The 16,772-nt window shown below is 40.1% G+C and overlaps 1 protein-coding gene across 6 annotated transcripts in view; it reads right to left on the reverse strand.

Moving 5' to 3' along the window:
- THADA (THADA armadillo repeat containing) overlaps nucleotides 1-16,772 on the reverse strand; it is a 266,610-nt gene that overhangs the window by 33,260 nt on the left and 216,578 nt on the right. For 5 of the 6 annotated variants that reach the window (XM_061625379.1, XM_061625378.1, XM_061625375.1 and 2 more), the window contains exons 32-36: nucleotides 10,345-10,760; nucleotides 9,963-10,084; nucleotides 8,829-8,901; nucleotides 8,054-8,198; nucleotides 5,568-5,699 (exon numbers count right to left, since the gene is read on the reverse strand). In XM_061625379.1, the coding sequence (XP_061481363.1) occupies nucleotides 5,568-5,699; nucleotides 8,054-8,198; nucleotides 8,829-8,901; nucleotides 9,963-10,084; nucleotides 10,345-10,760 (888 nt within the window). Of the gene's footprint in view, nucleotides 1-5,567; nucleotides 5,700-8,053; nucleotides 8,199-8,828; nucleotides 8,902-9,962; nucleotides 10,085-10,344; nucleotides 10,761-16,772 lie in introns of those variants that run through there. The other variant, XR_009762420.1, reaches the window with a different exon arrangement.

Consider the following 16,772-nt stretch of genomic DNA (forward strand, 5'->3'; position numbering starts at 1 on the left):
GGAGGGAATTCCAAAGTGTCGGTTCCACAACACTAAAGGCCCGCTTCCTGTATTGTGTGGAACAGACCTCCTGATAAGATGGTATCTGCAGGAGCCCCTCACCTGCACAGCGAAGTGATCAACTGGGTATATAAGGGGTAAGATGATATTTCAGGTAAATTGAAGTATGTTCCAATTGGCCACGTGAGGGTTGTTCAGAAAGTTAAGGCAAAGCAGTAGGATCTCTCACCTTCACTATGTAAGACATAACAAGGATTAGACCAAATATATTTCTAGTCCAGCATCCTGTTTCTTGTAGTGACCAGTCAGATGTTTTGAGAAGCTAAGCAATCCTGGCACACTGTAAAATGTTCAGTGCTGATTGAAGACTTTTTTCTTTTGTGTGACTTCTTTTTTCACCCCAACCCTCATTTTCATTCTGAGCATCAAGATCTAAATGATGACCCCTGCATGCCAACTGGGATGCAGTCCTCTGGCACACTATTGGAGACCACAGCCTTGGTCAAAACAGCCCAAGAGTATCCGATTGCAAGCTGCTGAGCCTTAGACAAGGCTGGAGGAGATTACAGGGAGCCATGGTTTTGATGCCATGGTGATGGATGCCTCCTCCTGTGCCAGGAAGCCAGGTGGTGTTGTGGACACATGGTGGGATGGTCAGGAAGGAAGATTTCTCTCAAACCTGCCACTGGCTGCAGAGAAGCCAGCCTGGAATTGGCTAGGGAGGATCCACCTCAGAGGTATCCAATAGCCCAGAGAGAGGACAGGAGAGAGTGCAGTAGAGAGCCTGAGGAGAGATGATTGAGAACTCAGGTTGATTTAACCCCTTCCCCTCTTGTGACTGAGGCCAGGTGGGAGAATGAGCCACAGGAAAAGTGATATAGCTCCTTCCTACTTACAACACTGGAACTTCATTAGGCAGAAGTAGGAGAAAAACAAGCTTTAGTAGGAAATGGGAGGTGCCCCACATTAGCCTCTGGCCGGGCACAGTGGAGTGGACCTTGTGACTGGACTATTGGGAGGCAGCAAATTGGAAATAATAAAAGTTTACCTTTTTTAGAAACTCATTTTTATTAAAGATTTTTTTTTAAAAAAATCTCTTCTTGAGTTTGTATTGTTTGGAATCAGTTTTGGAAAAACAGTTCTTGTTTCAAGAACTGGCTACATTCTAAAGAGCCTAACCTAAATTTTAAGTAGATTTCAAAGAAACAGTTTAGCATTTACATTACATTCAATACTTCCAAGTGTACTCCCTCATACCAAAAGGATTTTTTTTTTAAAAAAGAGAGAATACTACAGACATTTACACCTCAATGAATGCAAAAGCAATAAATCTGTCATAGAGTCTGGGCTTGCACTGTACAGATCATTAGTAAGACCATAACTACTTGACAAGTTATTGTTTGTAGGCAAAGAAAACAGTAATTAATCTTGTTCCTAATTAGGAAGTTTGGTTTCTGTTTGGATTAGGATCCTGGCATGCCTGGGTTGCTAAAACGGCAGCAGTTAACCACATCTGAATCCACCAAGTCTGCTGCAAAAATAAGTATTTTCAACACAGCAGAAGTTGTGCTACATAAATAAAAATACTTTTAACACTGAACACACATAATACACAGATTACATGTGTTCTATATGCATAACTCATATGCATATGAAAGTGACAAGATAGATAACACCTCCATAGTACTGAACAGATTTTTTTAATGGTACAATACCTATTCACTTTTGTCATTCCCTACATATCCTTCCAGCTGGAGAGGAACAATTTTCACACACCATCTTCTAAGGAGAGAATCACAGAATAGTAGGTTGGAAGGGGACTATAAGGTCAAGACCAACTCCCTGCTCAATGCAGGAATCCAACTTAAAGCATACCCAACAGGCGGCTGTGCAGCTGCCTCCTGAATGTCTCCAGTGTTGGAGAACCCACCGCATCTCTAGGTAATTGTACGACCTTCCTCTTTCAACAAGCCTTTTAAGTAGAGATCTTATCCTGGTCTGCGTCTTTGCTGGAATTGCTTGTTAAGATGCTTTTAAATATATTTTCTTTTAATATTTTTAAAATATATTTTCTTTTAATATATTTTAAAGTCTGTTTTTATGATGTTTTAGAGTGTTTTTAGTGTTTTTGTTTGCAGCCCTGCGCTCCTACTAGGACATGCAGGATATAAATTAAATAAACCAACCAACAAACCAAATAAATAATTGGTTCCATTGTTGTACCACTCAACAGTTAGGAAGTTTTTCCTGATGTTCAATTGAAATCTGGATTCCTGCATTATTCTGTGTCCTGCACTCTGGGATGATCAAGAAGAGATCCTGGCCCTCCCGTGTGACAACCTTTCAAGTACTTGAAGAGGGCTATCATATGTCCTCTTCTCAAGGCCAAACATGCCCAGTTCTTTCACTGTTTCCTCATAGGGCAGGACCAATTCTGGCACTCTAAAGCTGTGGGTTTCCATCCCCTGATCATCCTTGTTGCCCTCCTCTAAACCTGTTCCAGTTCATCTACATCCTTCTTAAAGTGAGGTGTCCAGAACTGGACGAAGTACTCAAGATGAGGCCTAACCAGTGTCGAATAAAAGGGAACTAGTACTTCATGCAGTTTGGAAACTATACTTCTGTTGTTAATAATAATAATAATAATAATAATAATAATAATAATAATAATAATAATAATAATAATAATGAGATTTATATCCCCCCTTCCTACCACTAGGCGCACAGGGCAGCAAACAAAAGCACTAAACACACTCTAAAACATCACAAAACCAGACTTCAAAATGTAATATAAAACATTAGAACAAAACATCCTTAAAAACATTAAAACAAAACATCTTAAAAAATATCTTTAAAAAAAACTTTAAAAACATATTTTTTAAAAAAGCTTTAAAAACATATTAAGCAGTTCCAGCACAGACGCAGACTGGGATAAGGCCTCTGCTTAAAAAGGTTGTTGAAAGAGAAAGGACTTCAGTAAGTGCTGAAAAGATAGCAGAGATGGCACCTGTCTAATATTTAAGGGGAGAGAATTTCAAAGGGTAGGTGCCACTACACTAAAGGTTTGCTTCCTGTGTTGTGTGGAACGGACCTCCTGATAAGATGATATCTGAAGGAGGCCCTCACCTGCAGAGCGCAGTGACTGACTGGGTATATAAGGGATCAGACAGTCTTTCAGGTATCCTGTTCCCAAGCTGTAAAGGGCATTGTACACCAAAACCAGAACATAGCCTGGTAGCTATTAGGTAGTCAGCACAATTCTTTCACTAGCGGGTGACATGTTGGCTACACCCTGCCATACTGAGCAGTCTCGCCACTGCATTTTGCACCAGCTGCAGCTTCCAGACCAACCTCGAGGGTAGCCCCACATAGAGTGCATTACAGTAATCCAACCTGGAGGTTACAAGTGCATGGACAACAGTCAGACTATCCCAGTCCAGAAATGACTGCAGCTGGTAAAAGCCACTCCTAGCCACTAAGGTCACCTGGGCATCTAGTGACAAAGATAGATCCAGGAGCACCCCAGAATATGGACCTGCTCTTTCAGAGGGAGTACAACTCCATCCAAAGCAGGCAACTGACCAATTATCTGAACTCAGGAACCACCAACCCACAGCACCTCCATCTTGCTAGGATTCAGACTCAGTTTATTGGGCCTCATCCAGCCCACCACTGAGTCCAGGCAGTGGTCTAGGGCTTGCACGGCCTCTCCCAATTCAGATGTTATAGAGAAACAGATCTGAGTATTGTCAGTATACTGCTGACACCTCACCCCTAATCTCCTGATGACCGCTCCCAAGAGCTTCATATAGATGTTACACAGCATTGGGGACAAGATAGTACCCTGCGGCACTCCCCAGCACAACTGCCATGGGGCCGAAAGGCAATCACCCAAAGCTGTTCTCTGAAAATGACCCTGGACGTAGGATTGGAAGCACTGTAAAACAGTGCCGCCAATACCCAGTTCACCAAGTTGACCCAGAAGGATACCATGGTCAATGGTATCAAAAGCAGCCGAGAGATCAAGCAAGAATAACAGGGTAGCATTCCCCCTGTCCTTCTCCTGATAAAGGTCATCCATCAGGGCAACCAAGGGCGATTCAGTCCCATAACTAGGTTTGAACCCAGATTGGAATGGGTCAAGATTATCTGTTTCATCCAAGAGTACTTGCAATTGCTGTGTCACAACCCTCTCAATCACCTTCCCTTAAAAGGGGGTATTTGTCACAAACAAATGGGTCAAGTGTGGGCTTTTTCAAGAGTGGATGGATCACCACTTCTTTCAGGGTGGCTAGAACCACTCCCTCCTGCAATAGTGCTTTGACCACACCCTGGATCCGCTCGATCAAACCCCCTCAGCAAGCTTTAATAAGCCAAGAAGGGCAAGGGTCAAGAGGATACATTGCTGGCTGCATCGTCGCAAGCACCTTGTCTACGTCATCAGGCCGCATCAACTGAAACCAATCTCAAGAAGTTGTAGCAGACGTTGCACTGGACACCTCAATGGGAACTACAGTAGATGTGGGTGGGGCATCAAGATTGCTATGGAGACAAGCAACCTTACCCTCAAAGTGCCCTGCAAACAATTCACAGTGGGCCTCCGAAAGGTCTAAAACTCTGTTTCCTGGAGTTGATGTCAACAGACCCCTGACAATACGGAAAAGCTCCAGTGGACAACTACTTGAGGATGCGATGGAGGCAGAGAAGTGGGCCTTCTTCGCCGCCCTCATTGCCACACAGTAGGCACGGTTATGATTTTTTACCCATGCCCAATCAGCCTCACACCACGTCTTTCACCACCTGAACTCTAGCCATCGTCCAGCCTGTTTCATTGCCCTTAGTTCACTGGTGCATCAAGGTGCAAGCTGGGCTCCACAATGCCAGTGAGGCAGCACAGGGGCAACCACGCTAAGAACCTGATGCGCCTCGCTGTTCTACAGCGTGACAAGGGCTTCAACAGGGTTACCTGCTCTATTTACTGGGATCTAATGCAGCCTAAAACAGCTTTTGCCTTTTTTGCAGCCACATCATACTGTTGGCTCAGATTCGGCTTGTCATTAACTACAATTCCAAGATCATTCTCGCATGTAGTATTGCTGAGCCAAGTATCCCCCATCTTATAACTGTGCATTTGGTTTCTTTTTCTTAGGTATAGAACTTAGCACTTATCCCTGTTAAATTTCATTCTGTCATTTTCAGCGCAATGCTACAGCCTATCAAGATCACTTTGAATTTTGTTTTTGTCCTTCAGCATATTAGCTATCCCTCCCAATTTTGTATCATCTGCAAATCTGGTAAGTATTCCCGGCACCCCCTCATCCAAGTTATTAATGAAAATGTTGATGAACACTGGGCCCAGGACAGAGGCCTGCAGTACCCTGCTCATTACCTCCCCCAGTTTCAGAAGGAAACACAAAAGAAACAAGAAAATGACAAAAGAAAGTACTTGAGATGCTATGGACACAAAACGTTCTTCTGCAGCATCTTATATCATACATATCATCCTAAACACACTGGCATCTGCACTGAATCTCTCTCACAAATACCAATCACTGATGAATTCATACCTGTTTTCCTAGAGATATTTTCTTGAGACTGGGCCTGTCTTATAACACCAGCAACGGTATCTCTTACTATCCGCTCTTCACTCTGCAACAGCTGAATAACACACTTCCAAAGCACAAGTGTATCAGACAGACCTAAGTGTTTACAAAAAGGCATGTTAGGAGTAATTTTAAAAAAAGAATTGCTTAGTTTGAAATGGGGCTTTGGAAAAAAAGCAGAGTAAACATTCAATCAGAAGACTTTTTACACATTCTAGGTTACTATAATGCCAACAGATAGGTTCTCTTTCGATTTTCATCTCAACAGCTAAAGTAGATTCATCAATAAGCAAAAAACCCTTGTGGTTTAAGAACGTACTTATAGCCAACAGATATTTCTATCATACTTTAAAAAGCAGGGAAATTGGGCAACTATAGTGAATGCACCAGGGGAGAAGGAGACCTGACCTTCTCTCTGAGATACTGTAATGCCCTACAAATTGGTAAAAATGCAAACACAGTTTGGCTTGGTCTTTCACAGTCCAATACACTTCCTATGTAGCTTGGAAGAATTTGGTAACATGCCTCTGAGCATATAGTGAGTGGGGCAGGAGGAAGGAGGGTAAGGATAGGTTTGATCAGTTGCATGCTTCCTGAGTTCAATGGGATTTACTCCTGTACAATCATTCTAACGATAGGTGAAACTGACCTGGGGGAGAGGCAGCGAGCTGTGAGGAGGGGAAGCAGGGAGGAGATTGGATGGTGGACACAGGGCAGAGGGAAAGCCCACTTCCTTTCCAAAAGGAAAACATTGTTAACAGTATAATTATTTTGGGGACTTTCCTCCACCTTTTTATTCTACAGCAGACACATATAGCCTCCCACCCAAATTTAAACCAAAGTAGCCACATCCACACCAAACATTTATTTCACTCCAAACCGTCATGGCTTCTTCTAAAGAATCCTGGGAAGTGTAGCTTGTCAAGAGTGCTGAGAGTTCTTAGGAGGTACCCTATTCCCCTCACAGAGCTATAATCACAAGAGGGGCTGACTGGTAAACCACTCTGGCCACTGGAGCTCTGTCAGGGGAATAGGAGTCTCCTAACAACTCCCAGCACCCTTCACAAACCACACTTCCCAGGATTCTTTGGTGGAAGCCATGACAGTTTCAAGTAAAATAAATGTCTGGTATGAGTGTGGCTGCCTGATTAGCTAAGCCAAACAGGTGTGAGCCTGGCTTTTAGAACACTGACAGTTGGTTCTGACTGAGCATGCCTGCGCTATCAGAGACTCCAATGTTAAATTTCGTAAATTAATTAAAATTCAGCCATGCAATTTTTTAACTTTTAAACTGCAGAAGATGAAGGTCTGAACTCTAAATTCTCTCTGAGTGTTTTGTGTATCACCATGAAAACTTACCGAGGGTTGTTGAGCAAGCATTTCTGAGTTCAGGACTACGTGTTTTGTAAGATTTTGTTTTGAAATAATCTTATGGAAGCAGCAGAATGGCATGGGGGTATTTTCAATTTAACATGGCAGAATGTGAAAATTTCATGCTGGCTATAATATACAGCCACTCTTGTAGCTGTATAATAAAACTGTACTGTGCTGGATAAAGGGAGCCTTCTGCAATGCACTCTGTGGGGATATTCCTGTAGAAGTGACATTGCGTGTAAAATATGGCCATTCAAATATTGAGCAGATCAGTGTTTAGGGACATGCACTGGTCCTGAAGTAACTGTATTGACTGCCAGTTTACTACAGTGCCAAATTCAAGTTACTTATGCTGGTTTATAAAGCCCTGGCACCCAAATACTTAAAAGGAAGTCTCTGTTATATGGCAACTCAGAAGAGGACCTTCTTGGTAGTGATGCCCCATCTTTTGAATGCCCTCCCTTCCCAGGTACAGCTGACAGACTTTGTAAAGCTTTTGGTGCCAACTAAAGACACATCTATTAACCTAGGCTTGTTGCTGTTTAGGTTGGCATTAGGTTTGTTTTACCTGTTTCTCTGACTCATTGTTTTATTCTGCCCAGTTGATGTTGCTTTACTGTGAATACATTTTATTGGTTTTAATGTGCCCCACCCTGGGATCATTCATATGGTGAAAGGAATTCTTTTAATGAACACATAATAAATCATGTTAAATGTAATCTGATGCTATAAGGTACTGTTACTCCAAATCTCAGTGCACCAAAAGCAGATTGATCTATTTTCTATTGAGAGGGCAGATCCATCTGTGTAGAGGATCAGGTGCACTACCATGAAGCCATCGTCCTTTCCAGTGTAATTTATACACACGTCCTTAAGATTTATCATGTCTCTTCCTGCTTCCAAAGATGTAAATGAAAACACAGGATGCAAACCAACCATACATTAAGCATATATCCTGATTTTGGTGTGCAAATTTATCATGTTCTTTATTCTCATACTGAAATCAATGAAATTTAGAAGCACTTAATTTTGGCCTGTTTGTGGCTCATAATGCTTAATTCTGCCCATTTACTTACCCAACAGAAGCTTCTGACTGGTCAGAAAAAATGGTGTAATGCTCACAAGAGTCTCTGCTGCAGCCAGTTTGAGATCTGTTTGCTGTTCATCTCCACAAAAAGAAGTGATTATTTCAACCCATTGTTTCATCTCTGATCTCGCCTCCTATAAGAAAATTAACACTGACTTTAAAGTTTGAAGTGCTATAGCAACCAGCTCTCAGAATAATGCAATAGATACACCTCTGACAATGTTCTAATATCCACATTAATGCACTTGTAAGCTGACAGTCAACAAGAAGGGTTAAACACTATAATAAAACTGGCACTGTAACAGGAACTAAAAGACAATAACAAACACAAAGTATGACTTTCAGCACTACTGGCTTTCTATATAAAGAGAAAGGCATTCTACACAGAAAGGAAAACCAAAGCTATTGCTTTGGTTTTGAGAGCAATAAACAGAAAGACAAGAAAGAGGTTATCGGATTTGGCCCCTAGGTCAGAGGTTCCCCACTCCTGCTTTAAATAAATAAAAATTAAAGCTGCACTGCATAAATGAGCACTGGATGTCTCTAATATTCTGAGAAAATTGACACTGAACCAATTGCAGTGTTGGTCTTCAACATAGTACCTGCTGGTGGGCTGCTGTCATGACCTCAGGTTTGGCATATATGAAGCAATTAACTTTATAGGTTCATCAAAATGAAGAGGGTGATTCTGCAGAAAGGAAACTTTTAATTTATCATCATAGCAAATCTGATGCAAACATTATTATTGACTGAGAGTCCCTTACCTCCTGCCAATTTTGTACAAGATAGATGACCAACTTTGAGGCAAATTTAAGGGATATACTTTGAATGTCAATGCTGCAAAATAAAGATTAACACAGACACACAACGTTAAGTGTGAAACAGACGTCAAAGCTAAAGCTACAGTAATATGCAAGTCAATTGGCAATCAATTTAGCAGCAGAGAATATCTTCTTTATTTGTTACACACATTATGCTCTGTTAGCTGAAGCCAAGATGAAATCTTATAGTCCAATTTGTTATGGCTGCTCTGCATGTGAATAGATAACCAGATGAAGAATTGCTTTGCTTAAGCATGAGATAGCTGTGTCTTATGGATACAGAATTGTATTAAGGTATGTTAAATCCTAGTCCTATTAGAGAATAAACTCTGTGAGAATAAGGAAAGGCCTATAGAACCAGTTTAAATTTGTGTACTAGACACAGGCTCTGAACCTGCCTTCCACAGAAAGGCTGAAGGAAGAGACAGTCGTCATAAAAGCACCTCTAGTGTTCAAAAGGAACACCTGCATCTTAAGTTCAGCAGTGGAGTCAATACATCAGCCAAATCTAAACTGAAATATATGCATGACCAATGGCAGCCCTGTTACAGCCAAGCAGCAAATGATGAATTCCTTTATCATACAGCTAGTACCAATATGTTGGTAGCATACCTTTGTTGAAGTGCTTATAGTATAATGTCCAGGTAATTTTTAATTAATTTTATAATATGGATTTAAAATTCAGATTTCAGAAAGAAAAGAAAAAGGGCCTTATGCATTCCCAGATGTGATGCTTCAACAACAATCATTTCCCTGATACGTCAGTTTAGAGTTCAAAACATTAAGATGCTGCCGAAAAAGAAGAACCAGAGTAGTCCATTCAGAACTCAGTCTGGAATTCATTTAGACATCATTTTTGAGCCTCATTTCACTACCTCACCATGGCTTTCTGAGTATGAATTAAAAATACAATTGAACTTTACATTATAAAAAAAATGACAGTGTTTGGAGCTTAACAAAACAGCAAGAGCACAGATATTTCTCTCCCAAATGCACATACCAGTTTCTTTCCATTCGGTAGTCTGCAATCAGTAAACATTTATTGACTGGGAATATATAAAAGATAAAATACTATACCTGTTAGAGGCATCTGCAACATTCAAAACCCAATGCAAGAAATCTCTTGGATTCATTTTTAAAGTATCTTCTGTCTTTGGAAGCACATTTTGGGGGTCCATATGATGGAGAGCCTCCAATACCTACATATAACAACAACAACAAAGAAGACAGCTAAAGAAAATATAATTCTGGCCCTAATTGGATCCATTTGATATGAAATTATTACCCTTTTATTACAGAGGTTAATATCCAACATTAGTCATAATGAGAGTAGACCAATTAAAATAAATGGACTTAAGCTATTTATTGATCTCAGTGGGTCTACTCTTGAGTATTACCTACATCGGATATCACCTAGTGAATTTATTTGGGTCTACAGGAAAAAAATATGTATTTTCACCTTGCAAAAACATTCTGGATTCTTTTCCTTCACAGCTATCCTAAGAATGATCTCCTCCAAACCAGACAGTAGGCACAATAGAACTTTTCGTTGTTCTTCTTTCATAGATTTAGACTGTACTTTCTTCAACCACAATACAGTTGCTTCTAAGACTAATAAGCGCACTTCATAGAAATCAGAATGTAGCAGATGTGCAACTGACAAACAAGGCTCTACCGTTTTCTGTTTGGCAAGTAACCCATAGTTTGTAAATCCAGGATATGAAGTTACTGCAAGCATAGATATGAAGAGTTTGGTGATACTTTGAAGATACTTAGGAAGTCCTGGCAGTGCAGAAGAGTGGTTGATACCCGTTGCCAGTTCAGAATCTGGGATAATTGTGACTATTTTCTCCCAAAATCTGAGCAACTCTGTTCCTGAAATGAAATGGAATAGGGTGGTGGGTTGAGGAAAGAAAAAGGAAAGATTATATTTGGTTATTAAGCATAAACACTTAAAAGCACATTCCAATCAGTCCTGCTGATTTTCAACTTGTTCATTAATGACCTAGAATTAGGAGTGAGCAGGGAAGTGGCCAAGTTTGCTGACGACACTAAATTGTTCAGGGTTGTTAAAACAAAAAGGGATTGCGAAGAGCTCCAAAAAGATCTCTCCAAACTGAGTGAATGGGCGGAAAAATGGCAAATGCAATTCAATATAAACAAGTGTAAAATTATGCATATTGGAGCAAAAAATCTGAATTTCACATATACGCTCATGGGGTCTGAACTGGCGGTGACCAACCAGGAGAGAGACCTCGGGGTTGTAGTGGACAGCACGATGAAAATGTCGACCCAGTGTGCGGCAGCTGTGAAAAAGGCAAATTCCATGCTAGCGATAATTAGGAAAGGTATTGAAAATAAAACAGCCAATATCATAATGCCGTTGTATAAATCTATGGTGCGGCCGCATTTGGAATACTGTGTACAGTTCTGGTCGCCTCATCTCAAAAAGGATATTCTAGAGTTGGAAAAGGTTCAGAAGAGGGCAACCAGAATGATCAAGGGGATGGAGCGACTCCCTTACGAGGAAAGGTTGCAGCATTTGGGGCTTTTTAGTTTAGAGAAAAGGCGGGTCAGAGGAGACATGATAGAAGTGTATAAAATTATGCATGGCATTGAGAAAGTGGTTAGAGAAAAGTTCTTCTCCCTCTCTCATAATACTAGAACTCGTGGACATTCAAAGAAGCTGAATGTTGGAAGATTCAGGACAGACAAAAGGAAGTACTTCTTTACTCAGCGCATAGTTAAACTATGGAATTTGCTCCCACAAGATGCAGTAATGGCCACCAGCTTGGACGGCTTTAAAAGAAGATTAGACAAATTCATGGAGGACAGGGCTATCAATGGCTACTAGCCGTGATGGCTGTGCTATGCCACCCTAGTCAGAGGCAGCATGCTTCTGAAAACCAGTTGCCGGAAGCCTCAGGAGGGGAGAGTGTTCTTGCACTCGGGTCCTGCTTGCGGGCTTCCCCCAGGCACCTGGTTGGCCACTGTGAGAACAGGATGCTGGACTAGATGGGCCACTGGCCTGATCCAGCAGGCTCTTCTTATGTTCTTATGTTCTTTAACTGAAGAATTTACATGCTTCATATGATGAATGGAACATAGCAAGTCCACATGATTTAAACAAGAGAAGGTATGTTCAAACTTTGAGGAAGAGGGCGGTCTCCAATGCTCTAGTTCCATTAGTGCAACGATTTACACTTATGCAATGGAACTTGCCCCCTCTCCTCCCCGAGGCAATAAGGACATTGCTAAAAAAATAAAAACAAACAACAAACAAACCTTTAAAAACACATTATGATCAGGAGACCGTCTAGGGAGGTGGTTGGACCCTTGAATGACAAGGGAGTCAAAGATGTGGTTCAGCAGGATAAGGAGAATGCAGAGAAGCTAAATGAATGAGGATATAGAGCACATCCTTGTGCCCGATTTAACTTTTGCAGGAAGGGAATCTGAAGAACTGAGGCAAGTGGTGATGATAGATGAAGTTCTAGGCTTAATAGAAAAAAATAAAAACTGGCAAATCACTGGGTCCGGATAGCATCCACTCGAGAGTTCTCAAAGAATTCAAATGTGAGATTGCTGATCTTCTAACAAAAATATGTAACTTGTCCCTCAGATCCATGTTGGTCAGTGACGCAGGTTGTGAGACTCACAGACAAGGTTTTTTAGCAGAGAGAGAGAAACCTGAAGCAGAAGGGTTAAGCTGTGAGAACAGAGTTCCAGACAATCAAGGTCAGTGTGGCTGGCTGAGAGTGTGATAAGGTGGGAACTGGCAGGATCTCAGAGTGGGGGAAGAAATGTCAATGGAGAGAGATGTCTCTAATGTCTTTGCCTAGTAAAGACTCTTACATGAAACTTGCCTGGCCTGTCTTATTCCTGTTCTAAACGGCTTTTGGATTCAAACCACGTCTGACCTACACACGCAATCGCCAACAATCCACCTCCACACCTGAGGACTGGAAAGCGGCCAATGTAACACCAATCTTTATAAAACGATCCAGGGTGGATCCTGGAAATTACAGTCTGGTTACCTTAATGTATCTCTCAGGAAAACTGGTAGAAAGTATTGTTAAAGATAAAATAACCAAGCATATAGAAGAGCAAGCCTTGCTGAAGCAGAACCAACAGGGCTTCTGCAGAGGTACGTCCTGTCTCTCTAATCTATTAAGAGTTCTTTGAGAGTGTGAACAAGCATGTAGGTACAGGTGATCCAGTGACATAGTGTACTTGGACTTTCAAGATGGCCATCATGGTGTATCTGGAGGATGTATCTGGAGGAAGTAGTTCTTATCAAAAATGGAAAGCTACAGCAATTGGCACTTTTGTCTAAATGTCCACATCTATTTACTAAACTGCCTGACTATTGCTTTTGCACATATGGAGCATCCCTGTACCTTTACCATTTTGGAGAAAAAAACTTTTTGGCTCCCAGTGGCCATCTACTTTGTTGGGGAAGGGAAGACTTAAGCAACACAAATGTTTTCATAGGCCTCTAGATTGCGGTCTCCATATGTTTGTATCATCTCAGGCCACAGCCAAACATTTCTGACTTTCCCTTGTACTCATCATTTCTCAAAAAATTCTTTCCCATAAAACTATTAATAAAAAAAGTCCTCAACATAAATGAGTGAATATTATTCATGCTTTTTACCTTTGATGAAAAATCTTTCCCAACATTCATTTACATATTTATTTTTCTGCCCAACTTAAAACAAACTCTTTTCCTTGGCCAACGCTATAACTTTTTATTAAACCAACACACATCAATTTCTAAAATGTCTGGCTCCGTACTTCAGAGGCCTTAAAGAGGCACTTCTATATACAGACAAAACTATGCTGTAAGTAGCTTTAGCCATCAACCATTTCCCCTGTACCAGGATGAAGAAAGATGAAAAAATAATAGAAAAAAAGATAAATATCTGAAGGGTAGGGTAGGAATTATACACATTGATAGTTTGGGTATGACCACAAGGTATATTCTTCCCAGGGGGAAAAAAACATTAAAACTGAACTGGCTGATTTCTAAATAACGAACATGGCTATGTTGTTTCCAAATAGAGGTTGATCATTCGCCAGCAACTTAGCAAAAACAATGTCAGGGTATTATAAGATTAAAATCAATAATTGATTAAATAATCTGAGGGCAATTGTTGAAATCAGGCTTATGAAACAGATAGACCCTTCATTTTTATCCAACAAGTTTCTTGTATTCTTATGGCATTACGCTTGCCCCCCACAATTTATTAAACATTTTTATAATGCTTTTCTACAGAGTGGCTTAGATAAAAACTAATAAAAGATAAACAAAAATAAACAATTATATATCACAATAGAAACACGTACAAGACCAAAAAAATTGTAGAATAGGTGGCTATTGAAGAAGTTTTTGTTTAAGAAGGCTTTTCCTGTAGTGTGACTCAGTCATTTTATGGAAAAATAACTGTACAATTGTAAATATAGTTTTATTGCTTTTCATTTTCCTGTTGTAATACTTTGCATATTATTTTATTGTACACCGCTTCAGTACCTTTTGGTTTATGGTTTATGCACCTGCAAATTAATAATAAAATCTATTCTCACTTAAAATGGTTGATGAAACAGGATAGTCCTACAGTGTTTTTGAAAACACAGCAACTTTTCATGAAGACAGCTTCCTAACTTCTTGTGGGAGAACGTTACAAAGTTTGGCACCCATCTGTGGTCATCAGATTACAGTTTGAGGGAAGGATAGATTTATGAAAGGCAGTATTAAGAAATTTTCTGAAGACTATTTTGGAAATAGTTTGGGCTTCTCTGGGGAAGAATGGTGGGATAGAAACAAAACAAACAAATAAATGTTTGCTACCACCTCTGTATTATAGGGGATGGATGTTCTCGGAGTAGTAAGTCTGTGAATTTAAAGATCTCATGGGGTGCATCAAAGAGTCTGAGGAGCTATAGATTAGCCACTTTGGCACAGAAATACAAAACTATGCACATTTGGGAAAAATGCGAGGAGAGCTGTTAAAAATATATTTTAACGTTTATTCCAGCTTTCCCTGGCCTCAGATACTGGTTGAATGATACCTGGCTACTGTAATATGCTGTTTTTATTTGATTGGTTTTATTGTATATTGAATCACTGTTTTGTATTGTTGTACTGTACACTGCCTTGGTATTACTTTAATCAGTGGTATTTAAATTCATAAATAAAATAATTAAGGTTTAATGGGAAACCTATTAACATAACCATCATCCAAGTCTACGCTCCAACAGCAAATGCAGAAGAAGAGGAATTGGAGAGATTTTACACAGAAGTACAGGAAGAAATTCATCACACACCAAAACAAGATGTGCTGATAATTATGGGGGACTGGAATGCAAAAGTAGGGAACAGAGAAGAACCAGGAATTGTGGGGAAATGGGGCTTAGGAGACAGAAATGAAGCAGGAGAAAGCCTTATTGAATTCTGTGAAGCCAATAATTTGTTTCTTGCGAACACATTTTCTGAGCAACCGAAAAGACGACTGTACACATGGACATCACCAGATGGTCAATATAGGAATCAAATTGATTATATAATTGGTAGCAGAAGATGGAGAAGTTCCATACTTTCTGCGAAACAAGACCAGGAGCAGACTGTGGTACAGATCATGAACTGGTCATACAGAAAATCACAGTAAACCTAAGAAGAATAACAAAGCACTCATAATGCCAAAATGCAATTTAAATAACAACCCAAAAGAACATAAAGATCAAATAAGGAACAGATTTGAGGCTTTAAACTTAGTTGACAGAGAACCAGAAGAACTAATGTCAGAGACATTATCAGGGAAGAATGCAAAAAGACAATACTTGTAGTTAAAAAGAGAGAAAGATCTCAATGGATGATTGAAGAAACTCTTAAAATGGTTAAAGAGAGAAGGAAAGCAAAAGGAGATAGGAACATGGTTACAACCCTAAATGCAATAATACAGCAACTAGTACGTAGGGACAAAGAAAACTATTACAATAGTTATTGTATAGAAATAGAACAGGACAACAAAAAGGGTAGAACAAGACCCCTATTCCAAAAGATTAGAGAAATTAAAGGAAATTTCAACCATGTTGAACCAAATTTCAACAATGTTGAATAATCAACAGGAACACATTGACTGACTGAGATGAAATAAAAGGAGGATGGAAGCAATACACTGAAGAACTCTATAGAAGAGATACAAGGACAACAGATTCATTCACGGAGGAACCGTATGATGAAGAACCAGAAATTTTAGAATGTGAGGTGAAAGCTGCTCTTAACATACTTGGAAGAAACAAATCACCAGGAATAGATGGCATACCAATAGAATTGCTACAAGCTACTGAGACAGAATCTGTCCAAATATTGACAAAAATTTGTCAATAAATATGGAAAATTAAACAACGGCCCACAGACTGGAATTGTTCAATACACATCCCAATTCCAAAGAAAGGGGATCCCAGGGAATGCAGTAATTGTCAAACTATTGCCTTAATATCCCATGCAAGTGATGCTCAAGATTCTACAACAAACGCTCTTACCATATATGGAGCGAGAAATGCCAAATGTCCAAGCTGGATTTAGAAAAGGAAGAGGCACCAGAGATCATAACGCAAGCATACGTTGGATAGTGGAACAGACCAAGGAATTTCAGAAGAAAATCACCCTGTGCTTTATAGATTACAGCAAAGCCTTTGACTGTGTAGATCATGAAAAGCTATGGAATGCTGTAAAAGAAATGGGGATGCCACAGCATCTGATTGTCCTGATGCGCAACCTATATCTGGACAAGAGGCTACTGTAAAAGCAGAATATGGAGGAACTGACTGGTTCCCAATCGGAAAGGGTGTGAGACAGGGGTACCGTACATTCCGGCGTATAAG

This window comes from Rhineura floridana, chromosome 4 (assembly GCF_030035675.1).
Source record: "Rhineura floridana isolate rRhiFlo1 chromosome 4, rRhiFlo1.hap2, whole genome shotgun sequence".
In the NCBI taxonomy this organism is placed as follows: Eukaryota; Metazoa; Chordata; class Lepidosauria; order Squamata; family Rhineuridae; genus Rhineura; species Rhineura floridana.